The sequence below is a fragment of the Chelmon rostratus genome, chromosome 17, assembly GCF_017976325.1.
Source record: "Chelmon rostratus isolate fCheRos1 chromosome 17, fCheRos1.pri, whole genome shotgun sequence".
Classification (NCBI taxonomy): Eukaryota; Metazoa; Chordata; class Actinopteri; order Chaetodontiformes; family Chaetodontidae; genus Chelmon; species Chelmon rostratus.
The window spans coordinates 12,263,416-12,290,979 of record NC_055674.1 but is presented as its reverse complement, the minus strand read 5'-3'; the positions used below and the strand labels follow the sequence as shown (position 1 = coordinate 12,290,979).

At 43.2% G+C, this 27,564-nt stretch overlaps 1 protein-coding gene and 1 pseudogene across 1 annotated transcript; both read left to right on the top strand.

Annotated features, from left to right (window-relative positions):
* Window positions 1–333: 333 nt before the first annotated feature.
* LOC121621152 lies at window positions 334–841 on the top strand (annotated as a pseudogene).
* Window positions 842–12,811: 11,970 nt separating this feature from the next.
* Window positions 12,812–26,863, top strand: LOC121620765 (heparan sulfate glucosamine 3-O-sulfotransferase 6-like). The gene is made up of 2 exons (XM_041956951.1): window positions 12,812–13,486; window positions 25,570–26,863. Exons 1-2 carry the CDS (start codon window positions 12,975–12,977, stop codon window positions 26,186–26,188), a joined length of 1,131 nt encoding a protein of 376 aa, XP_041812885.1. The 5' UTR covers window positions 12,812–12,974; the 3' UTR covers window positions 26,189–26,863.
* Window positions 26,864–27,564: the final 701 nt, after the last annotated feature.

Sequence of the window (27,564 nt, the reverse complement as noted above, 5' to 3'; positions counted from 1 at the left end):
TGGTATTTTCTTTCTTTACTGATCCCATAATAATTATCGCATTAACATTATTATATCAACTGATGACATATATTGTTATTTTTAATGTTTAAAATCAGACATTTTAGCCAGGCTGAGCATTCGACATTGACACTAATGCACAGTCACGTTAGTGCTGCCATCAAGTGGAAGTAATGAGCATAAGACCCGATTCCACACACGGGAGACCAAGCTGTTGACACATGATCTGGACGTGCAGGTTTGTTCCAGCTTGAGCCGGGCGGCCCCTTGTAAACACACTTTTCAAACTAAAGAGAAACTCCTTTTGGTTTGAAGACATTTGAAATGGATGAAATGTCATATTGCTCTTTCTCTGGTGGAGAAGAATATAAGAATCACTTCCAGCCCGGTGAGTAGTAAAGAAGCATGAGGCATGAAAATGAAAGTCCACGCTTTGTTGGCCCATTCATTGATACCTGTTGCCCTCTCAGGTGTGTATGTGTGTTCTGAGTGTGGGCACGAGTTATTTGCCAGCTCGTCAAAGTTCGAGCACTCTTCTCCTTGGCCAGCCTTCTCAGAGACCATCCACGAGGACAGTGTGTCCAAACACCCTGAGGCATGGGGACCCATAAAGGTGCTGGATGTTTGGTTTTATAAGCTGCAACATATCAAATGGGATTTCCTCCCACACCTGTTATTACTCATGTGATCCATAGGTGCAGCATTTTGATTTGAATATGTTACAATAGGTTTGTTGTGGGAAGTGTGGCAATGGACTGGGCCATGAGTTCTTGTACGATGGACCAAGAGAAGGCCTATCACGCTTCTGAATATTCAGCAGCTCGCTGATGTTCGTCCCTAAAGGCGAGTCTATGAGTGCTTTCTATCTGTCACGCACACACAGTGCATCACACAGCCGTGCTAAGAGATCATCAAGCCTAAGCCTCGTTTGTTCTGGCCTCTTATCTCTCCACAGAAAAGGTTGATGGACAGAAAGGTGAGCTGTGAAAGAGGAGGCAGTCTTCTGCTGCTGAAGGTGCAGACTGTGGATGAAGTGCTCCGGGACAAAGCCTGATGGAGCTCCGGGGCTCTGATGGATGTTGGTCTCGCTGGGCAGCTAGAACAGACTGGCCTCAACCAAAAGCAGCATATACAAATTCACCTCAACTTGTACTGCAACTGTACAGAAACAATGTCATATGTAACGTCCCTCCTTGGCAAAGAGTACAAGGTGTTTCACTGTCTCAGTAGGATAGTTAGTCAGTTTTGCACCTTGTTTGCACTGCTCATTAACCTCCCACTCTGGATCTATGAAAACACGTTGAACACGCAGTAGAGGCCTCATGTCCTTTCTCTGAAGTGTAATTGCACACCACCATCAGTTGATGGCGCTATGAGCCCTAAAAAAATCTTTAATGAATGCATTTATAGCTCACCCAATGCAATACTGCAGGCATGCATCAACTGAAGTACTGAACTTACTTGATGCAATTTTGAACTACTTGTACTTAAGTTGAGGGTTTTCAATTTTCTGATTCTGATTATTTATACAAAATATACTTAACAAATAAATGATACATCATTATAGATTAAACTGTGTAACACCAGTAAAATGAGCTCCCCTTTTACCAGCTGCAACATTAAAGTAATGAACACATTAATTAATCAATAATTATGATTCACTAATATAATATATAATATTCTGAAATAGGTAATGATTCTGTATAAGGAGTACTTTAGCTTTTGGTACTTTAAGTATATTTTGTATCTAACACTGTACTACTTTTACTCAAGTAAAGTTTTGAATGCTGGATATTTACTGGTAGCTGGAGTATTTCTACATGGTGGTATTAGTACTTTTACTTGAGAATAATTCTTTAACTACTGCTCATTCCTTATGCAACAGCAAAGAAATACAGTACAAGAAATGCAGTACTTTTGAGTGACTTTTTACTGCCGCTGTGATTCACTTGCAACATTTTCCCCTTTCAGTTAAATGTGTTTGAGTAAATGTACAAGTACCTGCAAAAAACTCTTCACTTCACAAGTTAAAAAAGCTGTTATAAACTCAGAAAAACTAAAAAAAAAAAACAAGTTTGTGTACAGTCTTCACTGCATAGTGCTGTTGAGCAACAGATGCCCACCTGCCCTCTTCCCCGTTATGGTAGGGGTCTGTTTCAGATCCTCGAGTTCTCTGGATAACTTTGCTGGTTAAAACTCAGACCTCAGTCCATGTTCCAGACTTGAGAGGGTTCAGCGTCCCTCTACCTGGCAAAGTCCTCCAGACAGCTCCGGTAAACCTGCCTCTTGGCTCGTGGAGTGGTGGAATTATAAACAAAGTGAGGATGTGGGGGTACGTTCAGCGGCTCTTGAGCTGTTTAAATGTCTGGGGACGAGCAGGTGTGGAGTTGCTCGTTTCAAAGGCTCCAAGATCAGAGGGGGAGATGAAAGCTGCAGCGTCGGGCCGGGGATTAAGAAAGGAAGTGCAAACATAGATTGTAATGATGTGTAGTGGTACAGCATTTAAAGCAAAGACTGTTTTGTGCATTTGATGCAATGATGGTTTTGTCTCTGAGGTATGATCAGAACTCTTGAGCATTGTTTTAAATTTCAGCACTTTGCCCTAAATGATGAATGCTGTGGATCTTCCTCTGACTTTAAGCCAAGCTCGTCCTCCTCTGCTTCAATCCAAACATCGCCTCTGACCTCACCTCCAGCTCGTCATTAATCGAGTAATACCTTCCTCATGTCTGATTAGACGTCTTCTCTGCCGTGTGGCCACACACGCAGCCACCACACAGACCAAAGTGTCCTAGGGGTGACGTCTGGAAGAGGAAGGGAGAGTCAGAGACGGGAAGAGAGACAAACAACAACAGACAGACAGACAGACAGACAGACAGACAGAGACCAAAATACAAAGAGAAACCACATGTGAGAGTGAGAGATGATGAGGAAAAAGGAAATTGCCCGAAAAACATGAGGACTGTAATTAGCATTTGCTATCTGCGAGAGCACCCTTTCTGGCTGGCATCTGAGCACAGCTGTATGGCCAAGAGGAAGCAAACAGGAAGCAGGAAGTGGTAATCCTCCGATAGGATCATGAGACGGCCTCAAATCCACTGACCTCCGGGGCTCATCCTGCTCCTATAAGCAAACGGGATCCTTAATTACATTAAACCACCACTCCAAAGCCTTCCCCAGTCCCAAAGGCCAGGCCTCGAGCTACAGCTAAACATGTGTGTGTGTGTGTGTGTGTCTGTGTGTGCACCACTGACTCATTCACAGGACATCTTGTTTTAATTGTAACCTATAGGAGCCAGTTGCTCAGATGTGGATGTTTACAGGCGCTGCACCTGCTTCTGTTTTGAGCCCCGGAGAAGAGCGTCTCCTTCTGCGTCCACCCAGCTCATCCAGGTAGAACTCCCTGAAACCATGCGTCACCCAGCGGCTCTGCTTCACACGCCGCAGAAGCTGCACGTTATCGCTTCGTTGGCGAAAGAAGCTCCCCAATGCGTGACTGCGAGAGGGAAATCTCCTTTCATCAGGGAGCTGTATCTGCAGAGCACGTCGTCTTCATCCATACATGGCGGGGCTGCCCTCCACATGTTATAGGCGCACATGTGCAGGCCAAACATCTCCCCTCCGTGTAATGAATGAAAGGATAAACAAAGCTTTTATACATGTCACTGGAATGCGATTTCATCTCCGGTTCAAAGGAAAGTTCTGGAAACTCGAGGCCGTCCAGGTTGGGCACTGTTGTAATCCTGTCAGGACAACATGTGTTTGAAAGAGCCGGGGCTTACAAAACCCCAAAATGAGAATATCTGCGCTCGTCCTCACTGAAAGGCCCAGCGGTGAACCACCGTCTGAAATGATGTGCAGTTTACTGGCCGTATAAACATATTTTTACATGTATATGAAATGCATATCTTGGCGTGTCCCGCTGGTTATAAACACTGTGAATGTGGAATGAGGAATAATAAAAATACAATTACATTAAGGACGAAACAATGAAAAACCTCAGTTTTCAGTTTGTTCCAACAAAACGTCAACAGCTCGAGCATGCGAGGGATCGTTTCGCAGAATGTGGAAAGCCAAAAAGAGGCATGTGAAATCCAAAGTATGAGGGCTCTGGGTGAGAAAGCAAACAACATGAGAAATCTTCAATGGCTTCTGCGGCTTTATTGTCACCTTTATCACACGATCACATTCCTGTTTCTGAGCTGCACCAGCTTCAATAACACGTGTGCTGGCAAACACCGCTCGCTATCTGCACTCTGATCTGTTGCGGGGAGACACGACCCCGAGACAGCAGCGCAGGTTGGTCTGAGGGCTTCAAAGGGAATGCTTGAGGTGTGTGGCACCGGTATTGTTCATGCAGATCAGGGAGAAGGGGTCCTTATTTTCAGGGGGCCGCTGGATTGACTGCGGGATAAGAGAGAATGTTTAAACCAGGAGAATGAGGCCGGCTGACTGTGTGCCCACATGTTAGCTTTTATCTCTTGATCAGGCACTGCGGGTTTGAAAGGCCTCAGAGGTGGGCACGGCAGTCCAGAAAGAAACTGTGCATTGTGTCAAGCCACTTTTCTCACACCACTCTCACACCGCTGCATGTGGAGTCGGGGGCTTTTAAAAACGATCTAATGGAGCCTCAGATAGAAGCGTGCCAGAGGCGAGGGAGCATTTATCAAACGTGCCGTCTTCAGAGTATGGAAATATCAGGCCGGTTTTGGAGTTCGGCTGAATGATTTAAAGGGGGCCGGGCTCGCAGATAGTCAGGGCCGTGATGGACTGTGGAAAAATGCTGTATTTGTGTCAGCGCGCGCTCAGAAACGTCAGAGGCCTTCGAGTGTCTGGAGAGGTTTAATGCATGTGAAAAACATCTAAATGCAGGCAGACTGAGCACTACAGAGGAGAAGAAAGTAATTACCTCAGTCTTTCCCTGGGTTCAGTGCCACATACTGTCCCCCCTGCCCACCCACCGACCCACCCGGCTAACCCGGGCTCCCTGCAATTTGTGGCTGCTCATCCTCTCTCATAGTTAGTAATCCCAGCGGGCTCCATCCGAGCTCCAGATCAAACTGCCTGTGTGTTAAAAATGACTGCAAGCATGTTTGTGCATACTCGTTTCCTTATATGATCTCACACTCTTTTCAACGTGTGTGTGTTTGCTGCACATATGTACATAGAGTCTGTACCAAATTTTGTGGCCCCCCACAGGCACCAGATGGGTGGTCTTAATAGTCAAAATTGCTCCTTTGGTCATGCTGATTGTTGACTTCTGTGCAGAAAATGTTAAGAGGTGCCTGCTCTTTATTCTCCTCAGTGATTATAACCCAATCTGGAGCCTGTAATCTGCATCACTCCCAGTATTATGAGGCAGTTATGGCGGTGTTCTCACTTCAGTCTCTCTGAGTAGATACTGGGAAAGTGACAAAATGTCACATTTGAATCTTTTACCAAAAATAAAGCGTTAAAACAATAGTCTGACATCTCGGGAAAACATTCATTCCCTTTGTGGTGGGGACGAACAGACTGATATCACTCTCATGCTGGTTCTCTTAGCTTAACATCAACAGGGGAGAAAGGTATTGTAAAAAATAAGTGAAACACTATTTTAATGCTGCAATCATCTCATCAGTATGAATCTAAATCTACCTCTACTTTTAAAAGCTTAATGAAGGCTTTTTTATAGACTGTGGAACTGAAGGGTCATTAATAGAGATGATTCACATTCTGGAATAAAGTCATTCTTGTACAGTAAACTTAAAAATAAAGTCAAATAACTTGGAAACAAAATAAAAGAGAATGAGGCCATTTTGATTAAGAAGATTTTGAGGTGTTGGTAGGTTACCTCTCTTTGGTACCTCTGGACAGAGACGCTAGCTGTTTCCCACTGCTCCCAGTCTTTGTGCTAAGCTACGCTAACCGACCGCTGGCTCCAGCTACATGCATCGATCTTCTCATCCAACTCGCCACCACGCAGCAAATAAGTGTATTTAAGGCACATCTAGCCTCTTTAATGTTGCATTTTACTGCAAAGAATAATAATTACCGGATTTCAATAAAACATTTCACATGTGTGTTTATTTGTGTGATCACATCTGGATCCCCCTCGTTGCACGAATGAGGGGAATTCCACATACCTCTGCAGCTTTATGCCCCTCAGCACCTATTGTGCAACACACATTCACACACACACTAATTTTACCTTTTAACAGCAGCTCCTTAGAGTGTTCAACACGAGAGCCAAATGTCTTTCTAGACTTATGATTCATCGCCCACTTTTATATATAAAAAATAATCCTTGAGTACATGATTAATATATCAACATTTGGCACCGACAAACTTTAATTCTCCACATTTGCACTTTATTCCTTTAGTTTTGTGCCAGAAAAGCGAATACCCTCTAATCTGGCCTGTCAGTCACCCTGCAGTAATTGTTTCTGTTGATCCCTCAGCCTTTCCCTTGGCTCATCAGTGTCCTGGATATGTCGGGAGAACACCGTGTTATGCCAATACTAAAGACAGGAAGGACAGAGGGTTGTGTTCCCCTCCATGTGTATCTGTAACAATTATTCCAGGGAGTGAATGATTACTTGGTCAGAACAGAATCCAAATTAACTTGAGATGTATTTTGGGGAAGTCCGCTGAAAAGCCGTCCCGCTGTCATTTGGACCGGCAGCTCTGTTGTGTCCCCAAAAACACAAAAAACACAGACCTCAAAACCCAAAGTGAGACCAGATGAGAGCAATGGGAAGGAGAGGAAGATTTGTGTGTGAGCGTGCGTGATTGTGTGTGTGTATGTGTGTGTGTGTGTGTGTGCTGGTAAAGGGGTTAAAAAAGAAGAGGTCAAAGACTCAGAATACATTCCCACAGGAATGAGGCTCACGGACAACCCAATGTGATTATCAGCTTTACGACAAAGTGAGGGTGTGGTGTTTAAAGAAAGAGGACAAATCTCCAGGTTTACCACGACCACGACTCAAAGTTCTGGACCTGGCCTTGAAGTCTTGTTCCAGAGAATCTCTTTGAAGCATAAGTTAAAGAAATAGTTGCAAATTTTGAGAAATTTGCCCTTTTTCAGAGAGTTAAATGAGATGTTTGATGTCACCCTCCAATCTGTATGGTAAATGCTAGGCTGCAGCCAGTTAGCTTATCTTAGCATAATGCCTTGAAACAAGGGGAAACTGCTAGCCTGGCAATGTATGAGGGCAATAAAATCTGCCTACCAGCACCTCTAAAGCTCCTAATTAACACATTACATCTTGTTTGTTTAATCTGCACAAAAAACTATGTTTTAAAGTGACAATTCAGTGTTTCACAACCAGGAGATAACACATAATGATAATTTGGCGTATATACCCTCATGAAATGGCAATTAATCGTTTTTACACTTGGGTTTTCAGTATGTTGGAGCTTTGGAAGAGCTGGTAGGCAGCTTTTATTACCTGCTAACCTGCCGCTGGCTGCAGCTACACATTCAGCATACAGACGCTTGAGTGATATTAATCTTCTCATCTACCTCTAAGGAAAACAAATCAGCATATTGTCTGACTATTCTCTGAAGTTTTCCTTCATCCCAGCCAATCCAATGAATTACTGCGTTTGGATAATGATATCCAAGTATCCAAGCTATGTGTCCAAGCAGTGTGAATGTTTTACTAGAAAACATCTGAACAAAAGTTTTGATTTAAATGGTTCAAATTGTGAAATGTCCAATCTTTTTTAAGTTCATTTGTCTCGCCTGTTTTTTCCTGGTGGGTCACATATTTGCTACACTCCTGTCCCCTTCGGCCAAAACAACCGTCAGCACCTCTGCTGATCGGTTGCTTGTTTGAGTCGCGCATGATTTCGCATTCCTGTGAAATGCAGACTGGCCCCCACGGGGAAGAGGCTCATCTCCTGTTTCTGCAGCATGAAACTGTTTTACACGCGCACACACACACACACACACACACACACAGGACAGGTGATACTGTTTCAGCCGACCTGAGTCAACAGGGAAGCAATGGATGGAGCTGTTTTTCTCTTCTCTTTTTAGGATGACAGCTCTCTTTTCTCACAGTCGATGTGACAGGTCGGAATTCGAAAAACATGGGAAACTCCAGAGAGCGGGGAGACAAACTGCTGTGGTTTTACACCAGTAATTACAGTCAGTTAACACCCATCTGATGACTGTTTGTGTTTTTATTTACAGAGCTCGTCCAGGTTTGACTTGTTTACATAAACGAACACATAGCCGCCGGCTGAATAATGAGACGAGCACCCGGCTGCTTGTTCACATCTCTTGGCCCTCCCGATTGTTTTGCATGAGCTGAGTGAGCGTGAAAATTAACGAGCGCGTCCATTTGGGTGGCGGTTCTGGCCCAGTAACAGTAGCACAGTGTTCGCTCCAACTGTCCGTGTCAGTGAATCGCAAAGATAGACAGAAAGTTGTTTTTCGCACACTGGGCGGAAATAGATGGTGACAGAGACACATAAAAGGCAGGGCTGCGGTCTGGAGCTGACGTCACGGCAATCAGCGCTTGAGTCGACGAGGCCTTTCGATGAAGGGAAGCCGCACAGAGCAGCCCACAAGCATTTCTGTAAGTAACAGTCTGGGACTGGGTACCACAAGTGGTGCATGTGCACGCAGGCTGGAACAATAGGCCTCCACAGGCGCACAGATGCATGCATGAGAGCCCGAAGGCAGAAAAGTCTGCGCTCGCATATCCGCACACTTCACATAAACATGAGACACATGCTGCAGCTGAAAACGCTTCACCTTCACGGCTCCGTCAGATTTGCAGCCACACGTCTTCGTGAATCCCCCAAAGTGAGCTGGGAGGCATGAAACTGTATACCGAGCTAATCACAGTTGTCTCCTTCTTAACCTCTCGCTCACACTCATCTTCTGCCATGAAGACACAAACACATATAGGCACACACAAGCTCCCCTCACACACCCCTCTCTCTCTCTCCATCTCTCCCCCTGCGCCTCCACCCTTCCCAGCACACCCAGTATCACTTAAGAGCCAACCAGCAGATCCCACTTTTCACCGCAGAGCTGTGGATTAGAAAAGAAGGCATTTCCCAAAGGGTCTGCGGCTTGTGCGATGACATGATTGTCATTCAGTTAAATTCACGCGGCGCTCTTTAGATTCCCGCTCGCCTGATTCTGCTGCTACAATAAGGCTTCCAGAGAGGGTAAATAATAGTTTTAAAAAAAACATGCGACTCCTGTACAGACTTGCTCCCTGGAGAGGCATCTCAGTTTTTACTGCCAAGATGAAAGACACATTGAAAATAGTTCTGTGCAGCTGGTTTCCAGCGGTCGAGGAAGGCTTGCATGCATTTTTGTTTATTTCAAAAATATCTGTGGGCTTATATCGCTGTACATGCATATCAGTTACGTAATTGAACCTCCCGGCTCTGGGTGCTGCCCAAATCGAACCCTCATGAAGTTGGAATGAATCGCAGGAAACTCTTCCTCCTAAATTACTCCCATGTTGAACTTGAAGCATTATGCAGGTCTAACACTGTTTAATGCTTCCAAGGCCGTGGAGGCTGTTGTGTAAGCTCCACACATCTCTCCTCTCAGATCTCTGGCACAGTCATCCTTTCAGTGATGTCTCTATAAAGCTGCAGGGCAAGACTGCGAGTTCTCCTGGAGGCGAAAGAAGGTCCGCGCACCTGTGCGAAGGTGGAGGGACATGAGGGCCGGATGATGGGAGGAGGAGAGGAAGACGAAAGGCGCGGGGGCATTGTGTGTGGACGGAGAGATCAGAGTGATTTTGTTCAGCCTTCCGTCTCCTCGTCCATCCGTCATCCTTACCGCCTTTGCGTATGTCTGCAGATGAAAGTTGGGAAGGCTCCAGGAGAAGGGTGGGGCTTCACAGGCGCTTTGTTGTTGGCTTTTTGCATTCAGTGATCTTCTCCACCCGAGGGTTTGGCCATTGAGCATCTAACACATAGCAGAAAGCGCGTGTGACATCTTTCATGTCTTCAAAGGAGCCGCACTTCAGACACCACAATATGAGCATTGAACTCAATTGTTTTGGAAAAAAAACAGATGAAAAGTGCATTTGTTTACAGGCCATACAAGCTGCAATAAATCCAAAACAGTGGGAAAAACCTCTGCTATACATCTTCTATACACAGATATTCATTCCAGACACATTAAAAAAAAACACCAGGAAACTGCAGCCATGCCTCTGCACCGCCACACTGAGTATCTCCTGGGCGGTGGTTTCAAGGATCTGTCACGACGGCTTTAAGGATTCTGCCGGCTGTCTTGCGGCTATCGCAAATGGCCAACAGCTTCTTCCTCATGCTGGAAATTGCGAAATGAGAGTGGAACATTCTGCTTTTGCTGAGGAGGATGCCTAATTCGCTGTAATGGCTGACACATGTACACACCACCAGCAGGCCTCTGGCTATGGAAATCTGTATCAGCGGTACACACGGGGATGTAACAGCAGCGCACACCTGCAGGCACGGCAGTTGAAAATGAAAGTTGAAAATGCAGTAGGCTTAAATGCCTACACTTGATTGTGAATGTGCGCAGTTATGAAGACGCATGCACAGAAACACATCAGCAGGCAGGCACATCATCCAGCCTCAGTCCCGTACACACACACTCACAGTTCACAACTCGCATGTTGTATTTGTTTCGTCGACGCTGCAGCTGCCTGTTTGTGTCTTTAATCTCGCTGTTTATATTTCTGGGTCCAAACCTGTCAGTGTAACTCCAAGTAGAGCAATTAGCAGGAGGGAAAAGCAAATAAAATGTCTGATGAAAGCAGAGCCTGGATCCTGACCTCATTCTGACTGAGTCCGCCGCTAGCCAGCAGACAGTCATTTCCAAAGCTGTGAATTCCTCAGTGCCAGGCTGGCCTCTCTTTGGATGGATTTACAATGGCTGTTTGTGCTTCAAAACATATCATTATTCTATATTTGCCTGGGTCATGTCAGTATCCACAGACCTTTGTTTGAGCACTCTTTTTTTTTTTTTCAAAAGCACATGTCAGAAGACGGAAATTGCAATCACAGCTTTTGTGAAGCTAAACTTTGAAAAGTTTATATGTCCCTTAAATGAAAAGGAATATCGTTGTCATGTATGTTAAATATAAATCGTGTCAGCTCCTCTCTTGCCTTATTTGCAAGCAACAGCTTGCTTTCTTGCTGTAATGTTGTTTATATTCTTGACAGCTCTCCTTTATAACAACCTGCTCCTATCGACTTAAGCAGGCAGCACGTGATCGGTTCATTTTATGCAGGAGAAGAGTCAAACGATGCATCCCTTTTTATGGGAACATGCACTGAGCCTGATGAAGAAAACCTGGGTCAGCAAAGAAATGGACCTGTCAAACCCAACTGGGTTTTTAGGTTTCGTCACAGCAGCTCACGCAAAGAAAACCAGGCTAACTCACTTCGTAGCTGCCAAGAACATATCCCCATAAAATGCCACTATTGATTTTACACTTTGGTTTTTGCACGGACTAAAAAGGAGAAACTAAGTGTTAATGAATATTAAAAAGAAATTTAGAGATGTTGGAATACAGATTTTTCTACCTTTGGACAGAGTCAGGCTAGCTGTTTCCCTCTGTTTCCAGCCTGCGTGCTAAGATAAGTTAGCCGGCAGCTGGCTTCATGTTTACTGCACAGGCAGGAGAGTGGTATCAATCTTCTTATCTAACAAAGCAAGAAAAAGTTGAGCTTTTCCTGTAAGTAAAGTTTAAACCAAGCTATTTTCTCAGGGGAAAGAGGAAAAAAGATAAAATACAAAATCCTCATTTAGCCAACGCACTGATTCATTTATTATCTCTGTCTGGAACTACGGCTCCAGGCTGAGTGTGTGGAAGTGTGTGTGCGCCTCCTTCCCAGACAGATTATGTACCTCAGTTCCCCTTTACCTCCCCTCACTCTCTTTCCATCAACCTCACCCATTCAAACAGCTGCTCGGTGTGTTCGCCAGGTTCAAAGCCTGAGCGCTGTCTCTTTGCCAGGAGAAACTCTAGACCTGCTCCAGCTTTACGCCGTCGGGGGAATATCCCGGTGCTGATCCTTCCTGTACTGCTCCAAAGGTGACACGCTCAGCCCTCAGATACTGTAGTTATACGGGGAAGAGCAGTTCACAGGGGCCCCGCCTCGCTTCGGGCCCATTGTTTTGGAGGTCTGTGTTGGGAGACTTGTCAGCTACGTGCCGCTTCAGTGTTGGGTCTCATGGTGCAGGGAGGATACAAGAGGTTTTGGATGGACATCCTCGGGCCTTCTCTTATTCACGAGGCTGACATCTATCATAAGGGTTCAAAGGGGCGAGGAGGATTTTCCTCTGTGGGATCCACTTACATTTACACTGATGTGCCTGTAGCTCATAATAAAGCGCTTTTTTTCATGTTACAAAGTTCCACAAAAGCATATCATATATAGATAACTTAAGGCAAACCACATGTTTTCCCAAAGGGTTTTTTATATGCATCAAGTGGTTATAGATGATGGAGCTTAATGCATATTATTATTAATGCATGCCCTCATTTATGTTCTAAATAAGAAATAAGTTTGGATGTTCTTGCAGTATAGAAATAAAGCTGTAGGCTACAGCCCGAGCCACTATATGCATGTTTATCTATAGCTGGAGCAGGGAGGGGTGGAGACTTGTAAAAAAAAAAGGGCGTAGGAAAAGCGGAGGAGAAACCTTGAATGGGAGATTAGTTGACCTCAGAGCGCAGAGATACCGCAGGCTGCAAGTCTCATTCGACTGCAGATGACTGAGTCATGTTAAATGACAAAACTTTATCGACTGACAAGGAATAATTTAGTCTCTTATGGGGGAAAAAGGAGAAACATTCCACGCTGTGCCTTTCCACCGACGCCAGAAGCTCTCCAAGTGATGCTTCACTTTTGCGCAACAGGTTCAGCGAGGTAAATTTAAGAAGGTATTAACTCAATGTAGGAAGAAGAAGCATGCTGTCCCCGTTTTGGCCCTTTGGCACCGCGCAGGAGATCAACTCATGGGATGTAGTGGATGCAGAGTCAGGTTCAACTTCGCCAAGGCGCTGTCCAAAGTCTCGGTGTTTTTTACCATGGTCCTGATCTTCACCTACTTCTTCTACTGCCTCACCGGACTCTGCGATTCGGCTCCGAGAGCTCTGTACAGCCAACAAGCTTCAGACTATGACATTCTGGACGATCATCGCCGCTTTTTGGACGACCTGCGACCATCGCCGCGTCTCCTCCCGGACAGAAACCGCACAGCCTCCGCGGACGCAGAGCAGGTGGACGCGCCGGGACAGCCGCCCCAACACGTGTCGGACAGCGCGAAGGACAGCGGCCAGGGCAACGGCATCCCCGTGTCCAACACGTTCGGGACCAAGAGGTTTCCGCAGGCGATTATAATCGGCGTGAAGAAAGGAGGAACCCGCGCCCTGCTGGAGTTTCTCCGCATCCATCCGGACGTGAGGGCGGTCGGCGCGGAGCCTCACTTCTTCGACAGGTTTTATGATAAGGGGCTGGAGTGGTACAGGTAGGAAACACACCGACAAACACACGTGCGCACGCAAGTTAAGGTTGACTTCTAGCTGTTTTGCAAAGTAAAAGCTGGAGGGAACTTTTCACACCTCTCCTGAATGTATAATCAATTAAAAATAATATTATAGGTAAAAATAAAGGCAAAATAGGGCTTAACCATGAGCTTTAATTTGTTATGAACACCACTGTATTGACTGTAAATTCACTATTGGCTGCAAAAGACATGCTTTAACTCCCAAAAGCAATATGCCAAGTCTTTAAATCTTCACATTAAAGGCTTGGATGCTCTCTCAGACAGTGCAGGATGACCAGTGCAGGCTGAAGGGTCAGATGCAGCGCTGACAGGCAGAAGTGCCCCTGTGCAGAAGTGCTGATGTCTCCTCATCAATAGCCTGGACAGCCAAACACTGGCTCGCTGATGCATTCACATCACCATAAGCCAATATCGTCACTGCATGCTGCACTGTAGATCAAAAGGCTCGCGAGGTCTCCGAGGAGCACTTTATCATCTTGACAGTCATCGAAGCAACATTTATACACTTCAACATGACAGCATTATTCCCATCCTGATCAGAGCGCGAGTCATGCAGACATTACAGACTATAATATGTCTCCCGCATATACAGGATGTAAACCTGACTGATGCAATTAACTCATATCAGACTGCACGTCACAGTGATGTACAGGTCTCTACATGGAGGCACATAAAATGTTCTTCAGCTACTGTCGCAGTGACAGCAGCTGATCTGGGGGTGACTGGGCTGACCAGAGCTATCATTTGGGTGTAGTTTAAGGCCCTAAAGGAGAACAATTCAGGACTGGATGAAGCTAAATCCTGATCATCTCCAGATGTTCCACCTGGAGAAGGTCCCGGCTCACAGCTTGTCACCAGAGTTACAACAGCCTTCTCTTTTGGACCTGTGAGCATTAAAGGTGACATACGGAGAGAGTGAGCTTTGACAGGATGAAGAGAGCTGATAAACAAATGCCGTGCTGTAATTTAATCTCCTCTCTTTTTTAAACCCTTAGCTGCATTTTAACTGGGAACAGCAGGACACATGGAAACACTTTCATCACTGATAATTTTAGCATGCTGCTAAGCTTCCTCTCTATTTTTCTCATAAACACATGCACCAAATACACATGCAGGTTGGCGCTTTGCTGCCTTCTCCACGACTCTTCTTCTACACTTCTCTCCTCTGCTGTCTCTCTTCACCACATTTATCCTTCTCCCCACATCCTGCTCTCTCCTCTTATTTAACCTTCTCACTGTCTTTCTCTTTCTTCCCTCTCATCCAGCTTCAAGTCTCTTCTATACTCTTCCTTTAGTGTGGGGGATGAAATACCTGTGGTAGACCTGGTGTTTCCAGGTCCATGTTTTATGTGTGTTTCTGTGTGTTTTAATTAGCCTGACTGGCGCTGTAACGCTGCTATGCTTTAATGCTGTAGTTTTGTTGGTGCTATAGCACAGCAGTGACACTCATATGGTCTCCGAAAGTTAGATCAGTCACAATAAGGTCTGCAGCTGATGATTATTTTCATTAAGAGCATTCTGCTGATTATAATTTCCCAACATAATTTCCACTATTTATTAAGATTGCTTATTTAGTTAAATTAACAGCATAAAAACCAAGTATATTCTGTTTTCTATCATACATGACAAAGAGAAGCAACTAATCTTTAGATCTGAGATGTCAGAACTGGCACATATTTGGTATTTTTGCTTTGAAAAATTACTGAGAGATTAGTGGATTACCAAAATAGTTAATAATCTGTCGACTGACTAATCTTTCTATTAATCAAGCAATCGTTTCAGAAAGAAATACTTTATGTGCAACAGAAATTGCCAAATTTTTCTGTAGCTATAGCTTCGACTACAAATGTCATGATAAAAAAAATGTCTCAGCATTTGTTTGTGTTGATTTTTCAGCAGCTTTTATATCGATTAAATAAATGACTGCAGGGCAGGTGATTCGCTTAAACCAGTTCTGATGGGTGTGAGCTACTACTAGTATTTTGTTGATTTTTAAGATTAGCCATTTTCCACATCGGGCAGACAAAGCGTAGCTGAAACCGGAGGTGCAGAGGAGTTGGAAGGATTAACAACAACAATAGAAACAGCAGCAACGTGATCCTGGGTGAAATCACTGAAAAATGATTCCCCTGTTGTCATCGAATCTCAGAAAAATTGGCAAAAGTCTGTTTGCTGTCATCTGCAGTGACCCACAGAGAAGACTCTAGAAGTCATGGAGCGCGGCGGTGTGTGTGTGTGTGTATTTGTGTGTGTGTGTGACAGCAAGAAGTCATCCATGTGGAACAAGCAAGTCCTCTCCACCTGACAGTCACATCTGGAAGCTAACAAACACACGCACACACACGCACAAACACTTTGGTACGAGGCTGCTGTGTATGACAGGCTCTGAAAAGCAGCCCTGATATTTTATCTGGTTGAAGTTCTCCGCTCCATCTGCAGCTCTCTGCTAAACAGGGTCACATTTCAATGATGTGCATGAATATAAATATTTCACCAGATCATTAATTTAATCTTACTATGGCAGAATTAACCTACACCATTTTATTACTTTATCGACTCTCCCTTCATTTAAGACATTTATGACCTTTGCATGCTCGTGTTTCAGCCATAATCAATATAAAAACTTATTCAAATGCCTCCAAATGAGAAAATTGTTAATCATTTTATAGATGAATCAGAGTCTCTTCATAAGTAAACAACCTTTGCCAAAGACACATTTCAGATTAGCGTATCTGACAACAATTTGTGCATGGTGAAAACCCGCCTGCTTCCACATGTCTTGGAAGGAGAAATAAGCACGAACTGTTTGGCGATTTCAGCAGATGCGTGAGAGTCGTGTGTCAAATATTGAGCCTTTGCTGTCAGACTCTGGCGATCTTCACGCTGGAGACACTTCACAGACGCAGCAGTACCCTCCCGAGCTTGCTGCTCAGCAGCATTGTCTTCTGTGAGACGATCCTCATTCGTGTGCGTTTTCCATCGCTTTTATCTCGAGTGATGCAGTCTGCAGCCTTCTGTCTCTCTTTCCTCTCCACCCAGTCTGTCCCTCCATCCAAACCCTTCTCTAGTTTGCATGTGTGCATATGAGCCCATTACGGGAATGGAAAAGCCACAAATAGTGCATTCAAAATGAGGCAAAGATTTAATGAATTTCTGTGTTGTTTTATGGCTTTAAGGGGACTTCATGGGGTGATGGGTTTCATATGGGACTTGAGAGCCACCACAGAAAACTGAAAAACCTCAGCTTTCCACGGCACAATGGCTCTGATTGTCACGGCTTTGTCACCATGACGTGTGCTGGAATGAGTCACTCACAAGTCTTCTTTTTTTTTTTTTTCAGCTCCTTGATGATGTGAAAATGAGAGCATTTGTTGTTGTTGTCTTGTTGTTATTTTAAAAGAGATGAACACTAATCGCACAGCTTTGGATCCACGATCCAGAATATCGTCATAGAATAGAAATACCAACTGTAATAGAAATCAGTATGCATTTCTATTTGAGGAAAAACACCAGTCCTCATCAATATTTTGAAAGCTCGTCAATTGGCTGACCTACAGCCTTGACACCAAAGGCCATGCCTGATCGGATTGCTATTAAAATATAGTATAAATCCATTAAGGGCAGCAGCACAAGGGCAAGGAGAAATTACATTGGTCCTTAAAAAGACATAGATTTTTGTGAATATGGATATGAAGTGATGACAACAGGTGAAATTAAGAGAGAACTATGTGTTTATGTGCAGGTCATTTTTGATAGGCGTCTTTTCAATCGAACATCAAGTTCCTTGGATCAATTTTGTGAGATCAGAAACATGACTATCTTCTAAAATAAACTGTCAAAAACCTCACCATCGTGTTACTTTTCCTTCTATTAATCCAAATCTGGCTGATCTGATCTTTTTCTCAAATGCTTTGGAACCTGTTATAAAACATGGAGGCACTTGTTCATTTGTTTAATTTCTTAAAAAGCATCTTCATCGCATTTGACCTTTTACCCCTTGCATATTTCTCACACAAAATTGAAATACTGCATATTTTAAAATGTGTTCTTTTTTAGATTACTGCTATATATTGTACAAAACTCTGCACTCCTTTACCATTTATAAAACAGACTTGATACCAATTGTTTGCCGTTTATTACTGCCGTTTATTACTGCAGTCTGTTGTCACGTATGTAAATGGTCACATCTTTGCTGTCTTCAATTGAAAGAAAATTAAAAACACATTGAGAAACACTGATCAGACATGACAGAGTACAGCACAATATTTATTCTTCCTGTATGTGGAACAGAAACTGGTTGATTGGTTGGATGATTTTAATAGTGCATTTATGAATATAGGTTAATCCTGACTAATACTCAGTGTCCAAAATAGGACTTTTCATTTTTGTAGTGTTGTTAAATAATGATGGAACCATGAGCTGTTGAGGTGTTCTTATATGCTAGATCTGGTTGGTGAGACGGTGTAGATAGTTTTCCAGGAGGTCAAATTCAAACGCTTACCATGTCAGTCAGGATTTTTGACAGCTGAAATGGTGAAAGTGGACTCTAATGCACGTGGGCCAATGTTCTCCAGAGTGAGGGTGACTTTCCCCACACCTCATTCTGTGTCCAGCCCCAAGGCCATTAGTGATAGAGGCCAAACACGACTGATTGGTGTAACAGACAAGGAAGTGGTCTCTGTAGTTTTGAGCTGTATTGTGTTTTAATGTTGGTGGGGTTTGGCTGGAGTTGGGTCTAGGTGATGTTATAAGGTTTGAAAACACCCACACTCACAAACCATATGGTGGAAATTATAATAATTTGAGGTGCATTGTGGTGCATTTTGGGGCGCCTGTAAAAATCTTGGTTAAGATTTCAGTCGTGTCAGACTGCAGTTAGCTTGTGAGGAAAAGAATGTGCGAAGAAACCATGGTTCTGTTTCAGTTGGCAAAGAGGAAGTGTTCCAGATATTTGGTAGTCATGCTCAGTTGCACCGCCGCTTCCAAAAAAGAATAACTCCAGGGTTGAAAACAGACAGGAGCATCCAGTGGAAATACAATGATATCACCCCCGGGAAATTAAAAACAATTTTCTTGTCACACATAGTCTGTGGTTTGAATTGATCCACATCTCTGATTCTCATAACTATAATAAATGAAGAACTGCAATCATGATGTTCTGTCAGCATCTGGCTAACATCAGTATTAGGACAAGGGTCCCTAGCATCAAGAATCAAGTATACTGAAAGTCTTGTTGACTTACTGTTATTAAATATAGATATTTCCAGATTTGCACAATAGTTTTGCATGCTTTTACACTACTTTTTTAAAGTGAAATTTGTGAAAGGCTAGTATCCAGCCATGCTAGTGGCTGTGTGAGGACGAACAGCGGTGCTCTGAGCTAAATGCCAATGGTCAGCATGCTAACAGTGACAATGCTAACATGCTGATGTTCAGCAGGTATGTTTGTGGTAACATTTGCTGATTGACAATAAGCACAAAGCTCAACTGTAGTTGATGGGAATGTCATTAGTTTTGGACAAAATGAAATTTGACCTGATGATGGCGCTAGATGAAAAGTTCACCAAAGTTACTGCCGTTTCTCGTGAGGGGAGCCTGAATGTCTGAACCAAAATTCATTGCAATCCCTCTAGTACTTGTTGAGATATTCAGTCTTGAAAAAGTGGTGAACCAACCGCCCACCAACGGTATATTCTTCATAAGGTATCAAAAAAGTATTGTTTTGGTATTGGTGCTGGCATAGAACATTTTCAAGCCAAGCCCATCCTTTGTACTCGTACCCTGGTGTCACTGCTACTTTCATGTGCCAAATGCCACCGTCCTGTGAAGACTAATTATGACTGGACGCTCATATGCCATGCAGTTACTAATTAGCCATTGACCAACAAAAAAAAATTTCACATTTCTTTATAGAAAAGCCCACACACGCACACACATGTGCATGATTTTACACCCCCCACCCACCCACTAACCCACTGACACACACACATATTCAAACTCATTGCACCGACTTCCTGCTGTAAACCACTAAAGATGAAGATGTAAAACACTATATTCTCTGTAGAAGCGGAGCAGTTCAGCTAACCTCCTATTGAGAAAACCCTCCTCTCCATCCGTTACTGCATCATTATTCATAGGAAGAAAATAATCATCTGATAGCAATGTATTTAAAATCTGTGGGTGGCAGCGGTCTTTCTGCCAGTCATGTGGGTTCCCAGAGGGCTCTAACCATCCACTTCCTCTCTCTGCCTATGGAGAGAGGCGATGAGAGTCAGAAAAAGCGGCAGAAATTCACCTCCAGGCTGACACTCGAATCAAGTGTTTCGCGTGTTTGTGTGTGTGTCGCATGCTGCTTTAGCTCTGATACGCACTCATTCGCCGGCTGTTCTGAAATATTGTTTTTAACGCTGTTGCTCATTCTCAAGCTCATCCTCAGGCTACGTTTGGCTTTGCACGGCGCTTTGGCGTCCATGACACTTTGAGGCCTCGTTGTTAGCTCAGGTTTCTACGGACAAAGAGCACGTAGACAGCATGGCAACGTTACCCCTCAGTATCCCACAGACAGTGATGACTCCTCATCCGTGGCCTGCTGAATTGTGCTCATGATGAAACACAGGTTATACATAAAGCTGTAGCTTGACACTTTCATTTCTGTCCATTAAATATGAAGCTACTGTCAGCAGCTGGTTAGCTTACCTTAGCATTGAGACCAGAGACAGAATGAAAGCTAGCCTGGCTCTATCAAAAGGTAATAAAAGTTCACCACTTAACACATTACATCTACATCTACAAGACTAAAAATGACAAACTTCAGTGTGGCTATAAGTTTTTCTGGACCCACTTTTCAGCCATTTTAACCCACTTATATATGATGAAAGCCTGTGTTGCCATGGAAACCACATGTACGAGCCTGCAAAATATAACAGCTACATTAGCTTGGAAATATGAGGCACGTACTGTTTATCAGACCACAAATTAGACAGGAATTAGCTACCTAGCATGCTATTTCCTAGCTGTATGTTCAGTGGGTGTCTGGTGTTGAGTAATGGGAAACTTAAATAAGGACTATGAGTTAACAGTCTGAGTCAAGCATATGTATATGTACGTAATTTTATAAAAATGTCCTGTTTATCAGACCACAAATCAGACAAGAAGCTAGCTAGCGTGCTGTTTTCTAACTGTGGAATACAGTTAGAAAACAGCAAGGCATTTAGTAATGTTAGCTTATTGGCATGACAGCAACTGAAGGGACGCAGCCGTCCAGACTTTCGTCATATGGAAGTGGACATGGTTTCATCTGAAGTGGGTTGGAAAAATGCTTTTTGGACAAGAAATAACTGCAATAACTCAAAGATATAACTAATTTGTTATTTTAAGAGGTGCTGGTAGGTGGATTTTGTTACCATGGGCAGAGCCAAGCTAGCAGTTTCTGTTTCCTTTATGCTATGCTAAGCTAAGTGGCTGCTAGCTGACCTTATATTTAATGGAAAGATATGAGAGTGGTATTAATCTTCTTATCTTACAAACTATACAGTATGTTGAGTTTTACCTTAAAGTTTTGATCTTTTCATGTATTTCTTCAACAGAAAGCATATGAATCCTTTAATTCATCCTCATGTATACTCTTGCATAGCCACGCAATGAGTGGAGTCAATTTTCACATCTAACTGCCGGCAAGAAAACAAATAAGCATATTTCCCAACATGTCAACCTGTTCCTTTAAGCTGCTATTTTCTGCTTGTTGACCTTTCAGAATTTCTTTTGTTGTTTTCCTGTTGTTTTCTGGTCAGAGGAAAACAGCAACATGTGTTTCATCCAGGCATGGAGGCGTAAATCGAGGTTCCCACACTCATCCTGTCAGCCTGACGGGCCGTCCGTGGCCCTCGGGCTGCCTCTGTCTCCCTCTGAGCTCAGCAGCACTGCTGGGAAATGTTTTCACTCAGTTTGTTGTTTGCTCTCCTCATTTTTACGGCCTTGATTTTCCACTGCCTCATTAATTGGGTCTCGGCTATGAAAGCGTTTTGGACGTAGAGACGCCTGCCAGAGCAGAAGTCTCCTTCAGCGAGCCAGTGTTTAGTGTAGATGGTCCAGTAAATGAGTATAATAACCTGTGGAATTTAAGATCTGTTTTTGTTTTAGAAAACAACACGATAATTAGATTTTTAGGATCTTTTTGTGTACAATCGGCTCTACTTTGTGTGCAGAATGTCTTTTGTTAGGGCGCTACAGGGGATGTAGCTGCAGCGCTTCAGCGGGAGAACCCATAATCTCGGAGGGCAGGAAGTGTCTTGGCCACATCCTTGTTGCCAGGGTTAGTATTTAATCTTCTGATCCAGACTGCCTAGAACATATCAGTAAAGTAATCAGCGCTGTAGCACTTCAGGGAAGAAAAGCACTACATCCTTTAAGCAGCAGGGAGTTCCAGACTAATGTGGCTAGTCAGCAAGACTTTCCAATAGTGGACTAAATAGAAAACATCTTGGTGCCCTGACTAACTCTCTTTGCACATTAAGATCCAGTAGAATGAAAGGTATTTTTCCTTAAGTTAAATGAGAGAGATCTGTAAAGCATCTCCAACATTACAATAGATTTACATGCATGAGAAAATTGACAAGAAATGAATCATCCCTGATCTGTTTACAGTTTCTCCTGACACCACATACAGGAACAGATTTATGATAGAGAATGGCCATTATTGATTCTCTGATAATGAGACAGATTGTGATGAGGGAGATAGGGACCAGAGGAGAGACGGGGGGAAAGCCATAATTCATTAACTATTCATGAGTATGGAAAGACAACTTATGGTCAATTACTGAAGTGACACTTATGTCAAGGAGTGAAGGACAAATCCGAGAGTAAGGATGAGAGAGAGGAGAGGACAGAGAAGGGGACGAGCACTCAGTTTCTAATCAGTAAACACTGACACCTCCGTGCTCGCATGTGTGTCTGTGTATGTGCACACACACACACGCAGACAGGCACACACACGCAGGAGCACATGTACACACTGTGAGTAATCCGTCATATAGAGACAGACGTATTGATTAGACACAGATAAACAGGGGACAGACAGGCAGCGATAGGCCATTTGCAGCTCTTGTAGTTGGATAATAATCAATTAATGGTCTTTTATTATGAGGATCATTTAATGGGGGTGGATTGAAATGGCTTAACTTCAAGTAAAGAGGGAAACTTGAAACTTGCAAGTCCAAGTTTCCTCCTTCACACTCGTGGTCACGGTCATGAACTACAGAAGACTTTCTTTATAGTTGCAGCACACTTGGTGCATCTCCAAATATAAACCTTGTTTCCCCTTAAGTAGCTTTAAATAGGTTTTTTTCATCTTAAGCATCAACTCATCCTCATGTACCCAAAAATTCGGCTTGACACCTTTTTAAACTTTATAGGATTAGTTTGACATTTTGGGAAATATGCTCATTTGCTTTCTAGATGAGAGGATCTGTATATCCAGTATGAAGCTACATTTGGTTAGCTTAGCTTAGCATGAAGACTGTGAACGGGCATTCAACCAAAGGTAAGCACCTGTAAAACTCACTCTTTGTTGCTTACAAGAACCAAAGTGTATAAACAACATGTTGTGGTTTTTTAATAGAAGCAGGAAGTAAGTGCACCAGGCCAAGAAATAATCTGGCATGCCCCAGACCCCCAACCCCCCAAACACACACACACACACACACACACACACACACACCCACACACCTTAAACCACAACATATTGCTTTTACACTTTAGTTTTTGTACAGACTGAACAAACCAGATATAGTGTTAATTAGTGAGCTTTAGAGGTTCCGGAGGTGGATTTTGTTACCTTTGGACAGAGCCAGGCGATTTATTTCCCCCTCCTTGGCTAAGCTATGCGGCTGGCTAGAATCACATTTACTACAAACACCAGAGTGGTATCACTCTTCTTCCTTGTTTTTTTTCCCAAAAAACAAGACTATTCCTTTAAGATCCCCAATGTAATGTGGAATAAAGTTTGAGTTCTGTGGGTTTGAACAATGTTTGGCTGCACAGGAAGAGTTTGTAATGACTGATGCTTGTTAAGGGCTTACTGTGCAGCATTTGACCACAGAGCAAGGGTGAAATCAGTGAACCTGTACTTTGACTTATGACTGCTGCTTCTAACCAGAGTCAACCTGCCTAATGTACTTTGAGACTGTTGGAGGGTCACTTTTATCAGCCATTGGCGTTCTGCCTGACTCTAGTTCTCTCAGCTGGAATATAAAGATCGAAATGATGTTGAAATACTGTACCGAAGGCTCAAGTGAAGTCAATCATTCTACATGGCAAACAAGAGTGTATTTGTTTTGGTTTTTTTTACTGATCAGCTCAAATTTCTTAGCGTTTTTGGTTTTGCTGTTTTTCATCTTTAAAGCAAACAATGGGGCCAATGAACCGTTACTTCATGAATACAACAGTTTGCTTTTTATTAAACATCAAATCAGTGTTCGACCACAGACAATCTCACTAGAATAACTGGAAAAATGTGAATAAATTTCCCTTGGACGTCCATCAGCTATCCACATTTCTGAGTGGCCTCTTGTCATTGACATTTTGACTCTATGCAGACTTCCAATCTGAAACAAATAAAGCACCCAGGCTCCATTACTTGTCTATTTTATAGGAAGCCACATGAAAGCTCTCTGTTTCCAGTAAGACAGTATAAGATGTGTGGAATAAATGAACTACAGACAATTCATTTGCTTTTTTAAACATCGCTCATCATCCGTGTCATGTGAAACAATTTGTCTCTGAAATCCAAATCCACCACAGTTTTGCCTCACGCAGTCCATCAATGTCAAACGCAGACACACCAACAAACGCTGGATCTGTCGGATACCCACAATGCCAGTTTGCCAGATAGTGCTGAAATTAAAGCGGTCTGTGTAACAGGCAGGACAGCTGCTTTGAAGTGTGATGAGATGCTTTGAATCAAATCATTGAAGAACTTTCATAAGAAAGCAGGTGCGCACAATTTGTAAAGTAGAGAAGAAACGTAGAAAATTCATTGCTGCAATATAGTAGCACATAATTCAGCACATGTCCTTTCACTGGCACATTCTACACGGCGTCTCTCCTCATTGCAGCCATATGTTTAACACACTAGCTGAGCTCAGCAGCTTGCCATCCTGGTTGCACTTCCTGCACGCTTTGGTCTGTTTGGGTCCTTGTAGCTACCCGGAGGGGAGGTGAGGGTGCTGGGGGGTTGGGAGGTACACTTTGCTCTCGCAGGAAGAAAGGAGGGGATCTGTAGGAAATTGCTGTTAAGTGGTTCTTGAGGCTTTGTGGTTTTGACTCATCAGGCCCATAGCGAGGGGATGGTGCTTTCGTGCAGGCCATGCAGTGAGGCTCAGATGGCTGTTTGGGGCCCTGGTGCATAAACACACCACAGCGTATGAAGCTTTAATCACAGATTTTGGGGTGCTTTAGTGTTTAGTGTGTATAATGTGTTTACGTTATCTCTTGATTTTCCTTTCAGTGAAGTCAGTACAATAGAACAGACAAATGGGGCGATACTATCTTGGGAAGTGCAGATATTCTTTACTCTTTAGAATTCATGCTGTAAACTGTTGCACATTCCCTGGTTGCTTTACATGTTTTAATATCAAATTCTACTTTCTATTTATGATTCTTGCCTTAAAGTGTTTTCTTTTTTTATCTTTCTTTCTTCATATTCTCTGCTTACTGTGTTCATTGTTGTGCACCAAAACACCAAGTCAAATTCCTTCTGTGTGAAATTTGGCAGTAAATCTGATTCTGACTGTGAGATCAGACCCAAGCTCTCTTGAAAAGTTTGCAGAATGATAAGTGATGATGCTACTGCCACTTTTTTAAAAGTTGCATTAGCTGTGCTCTTTCATTAAGAACTGGTCAAACCTCTAATGTGAAAGTGGTCACTCTTAAAGATCCACAGAGAAGTGTCATCCCACTCAGTGTTTTAGTGTGTTTTAGGTAGTTATTTTGGTTTTAAGGCTCACACCTTTACTGTTTTGTTTGACCAGTTTCCTCTTTTCATTTAGGAACCTGATGCCTCGGACACTGGATGGCCAGATCACCATGGAGAAGACACCCAGCTACTTCGTCACAAAGGAGGCTCCCGGCCGTGTCTGCACCATGAACTGCCATACCAAGCTCATTGTGGTGGTCAGGGATCCTGTGACGCGGGCTGTATCTGACTACACCCAGACACTGTCCAAGAACCCCGGCCTTCCATCCTTCCAGAGCCTGGCTTTGAAAAACTCCTCCACAGGTCTGATTGACACCACATGGAGCGCCGTGCGCATTGGCCTCTACGCGAAACATCTGGAGAACTGGCTTCAGCACTTCCCCTTGTCTCATTTTCTGTTTGTTAGCGGTGAGCGGCTGGTGTCTGATCCGGCTGGGGAGATGGGCCGGGTTCAGGACTTTCTGGGTCTGAAAAGGGTTGTTTCAGACAAACACTTCTACTTCAACCAGACCAAAGGTTTCCCCTGCTTGAAGAAGCCAGAGGGGAGCAGCAGGCCTCGCTGCCTCGGAAAGTCTAAGGGCAGACCCCATCCTCAGATCCCCTCGGAAGTCCTGCGGAGACTCAGAGACTTCTACAAGCCCTTCAACCACCGTTTCTACCAGATGAGTGGACAAGACTTTGGCTGGGACTAGCAGAGGAGATTCCTATCCCAGATAAAAGCCAATCTCTTCTGGAGACTTATTGCTCCACAGGGCTAACATTCTCAGGGACAGGGTCGAGGAATACGGGGTCCACAAACTGAATGCCTCAGTGGAATCAACATGACATGCAGCACATGAACTGTCACCGTTTTTCTGCAGAGTAAAAGCCAACATGGACAAAGTGCTGCCAATATATAAGTTACACACATAGTTAATGGCTTAGTTATTAAACCATTTTCTTGCTTGTATGTTAATGTTATTGTCGTACAGAAGTTAGAAGAAACCTACAAACCAAAGGGAACGCAAACATTGCCTTTGAATATAATTTTTGACTTTCTTTATGTTTTGTTTATAAAATAAGCTGATATTTATAGTTTCTGTTGATTTGAAATACAACAGTTGAAGATTTCTTTTATGAAAGAAATGTATTTATTACATGACAAGGCAAGACATAAAAGTGACTACGTTTTCATTGACAGGACATTGGAAAAAGTGTCATACTTCATGATGAACCACTATTTCTTTTTAATTACTAGCAGTGTTATCTTGGCTGCATTTACATTTTTGTTACATTTATTGTTTCTAAATGGTCTTTAAAATGCTACATGTCTTAGCTTGATGTTGCAGGATACTTCTCAGTACATTGCAGTTGATATACCACGGATACCTCATCTGTAAATAGTAAATGTGCAACAACAGAAACCACACACACATTCCATTTTTAAGTATTTGTAGATATGTTCCCTGTCAAAGCTACATTTTAATTTCCTTGGACAGTACCAACTGTATCCACTGTCATCCACTTCAAATAAATAACTTTTTTGTGATTATTTTGAACCATTTTAAACTCTATGTGTACACAGAGCACAGTGGTGTGTATAAAACTTTAATTCTGACTCTGATTCTTTGTGTTGTGAAGTAGTTTTAAAGGACATTGCCTTCCAGAGTACAATGTTTCATCTTTTATCATTTCAAGCTGAGCATATTTCTATAAAGACTGCTGGAAGGATGACATAATTTTCCTTCAAACGTGAATCATAATCCAACAAATATAATGAGTGTAGCTGAAACCACTGCCTATTATAACTCCTATTTGTGGAAGGATCACTTTCAAGGTCGAGGAGCACATCAATAATTAACTGGGCGACATTGGTTTGTGGGGTTATGGGTTACATTTAAAAAAAGTTTTCAAAAACCCTACAGAGCACCTTCAAGTTTGTCACACACATCAATTGGTCCTGATCCAAAAAATCTGCTCTTGTAGTGTTAAAAGTAAAACACACAAAATATGGAAGATAAACAGCCAAACAGAGCTGTCTTAATACTTAAAATACAAGGACTAGCTAGTTCAACAATGCTGTTTCTTT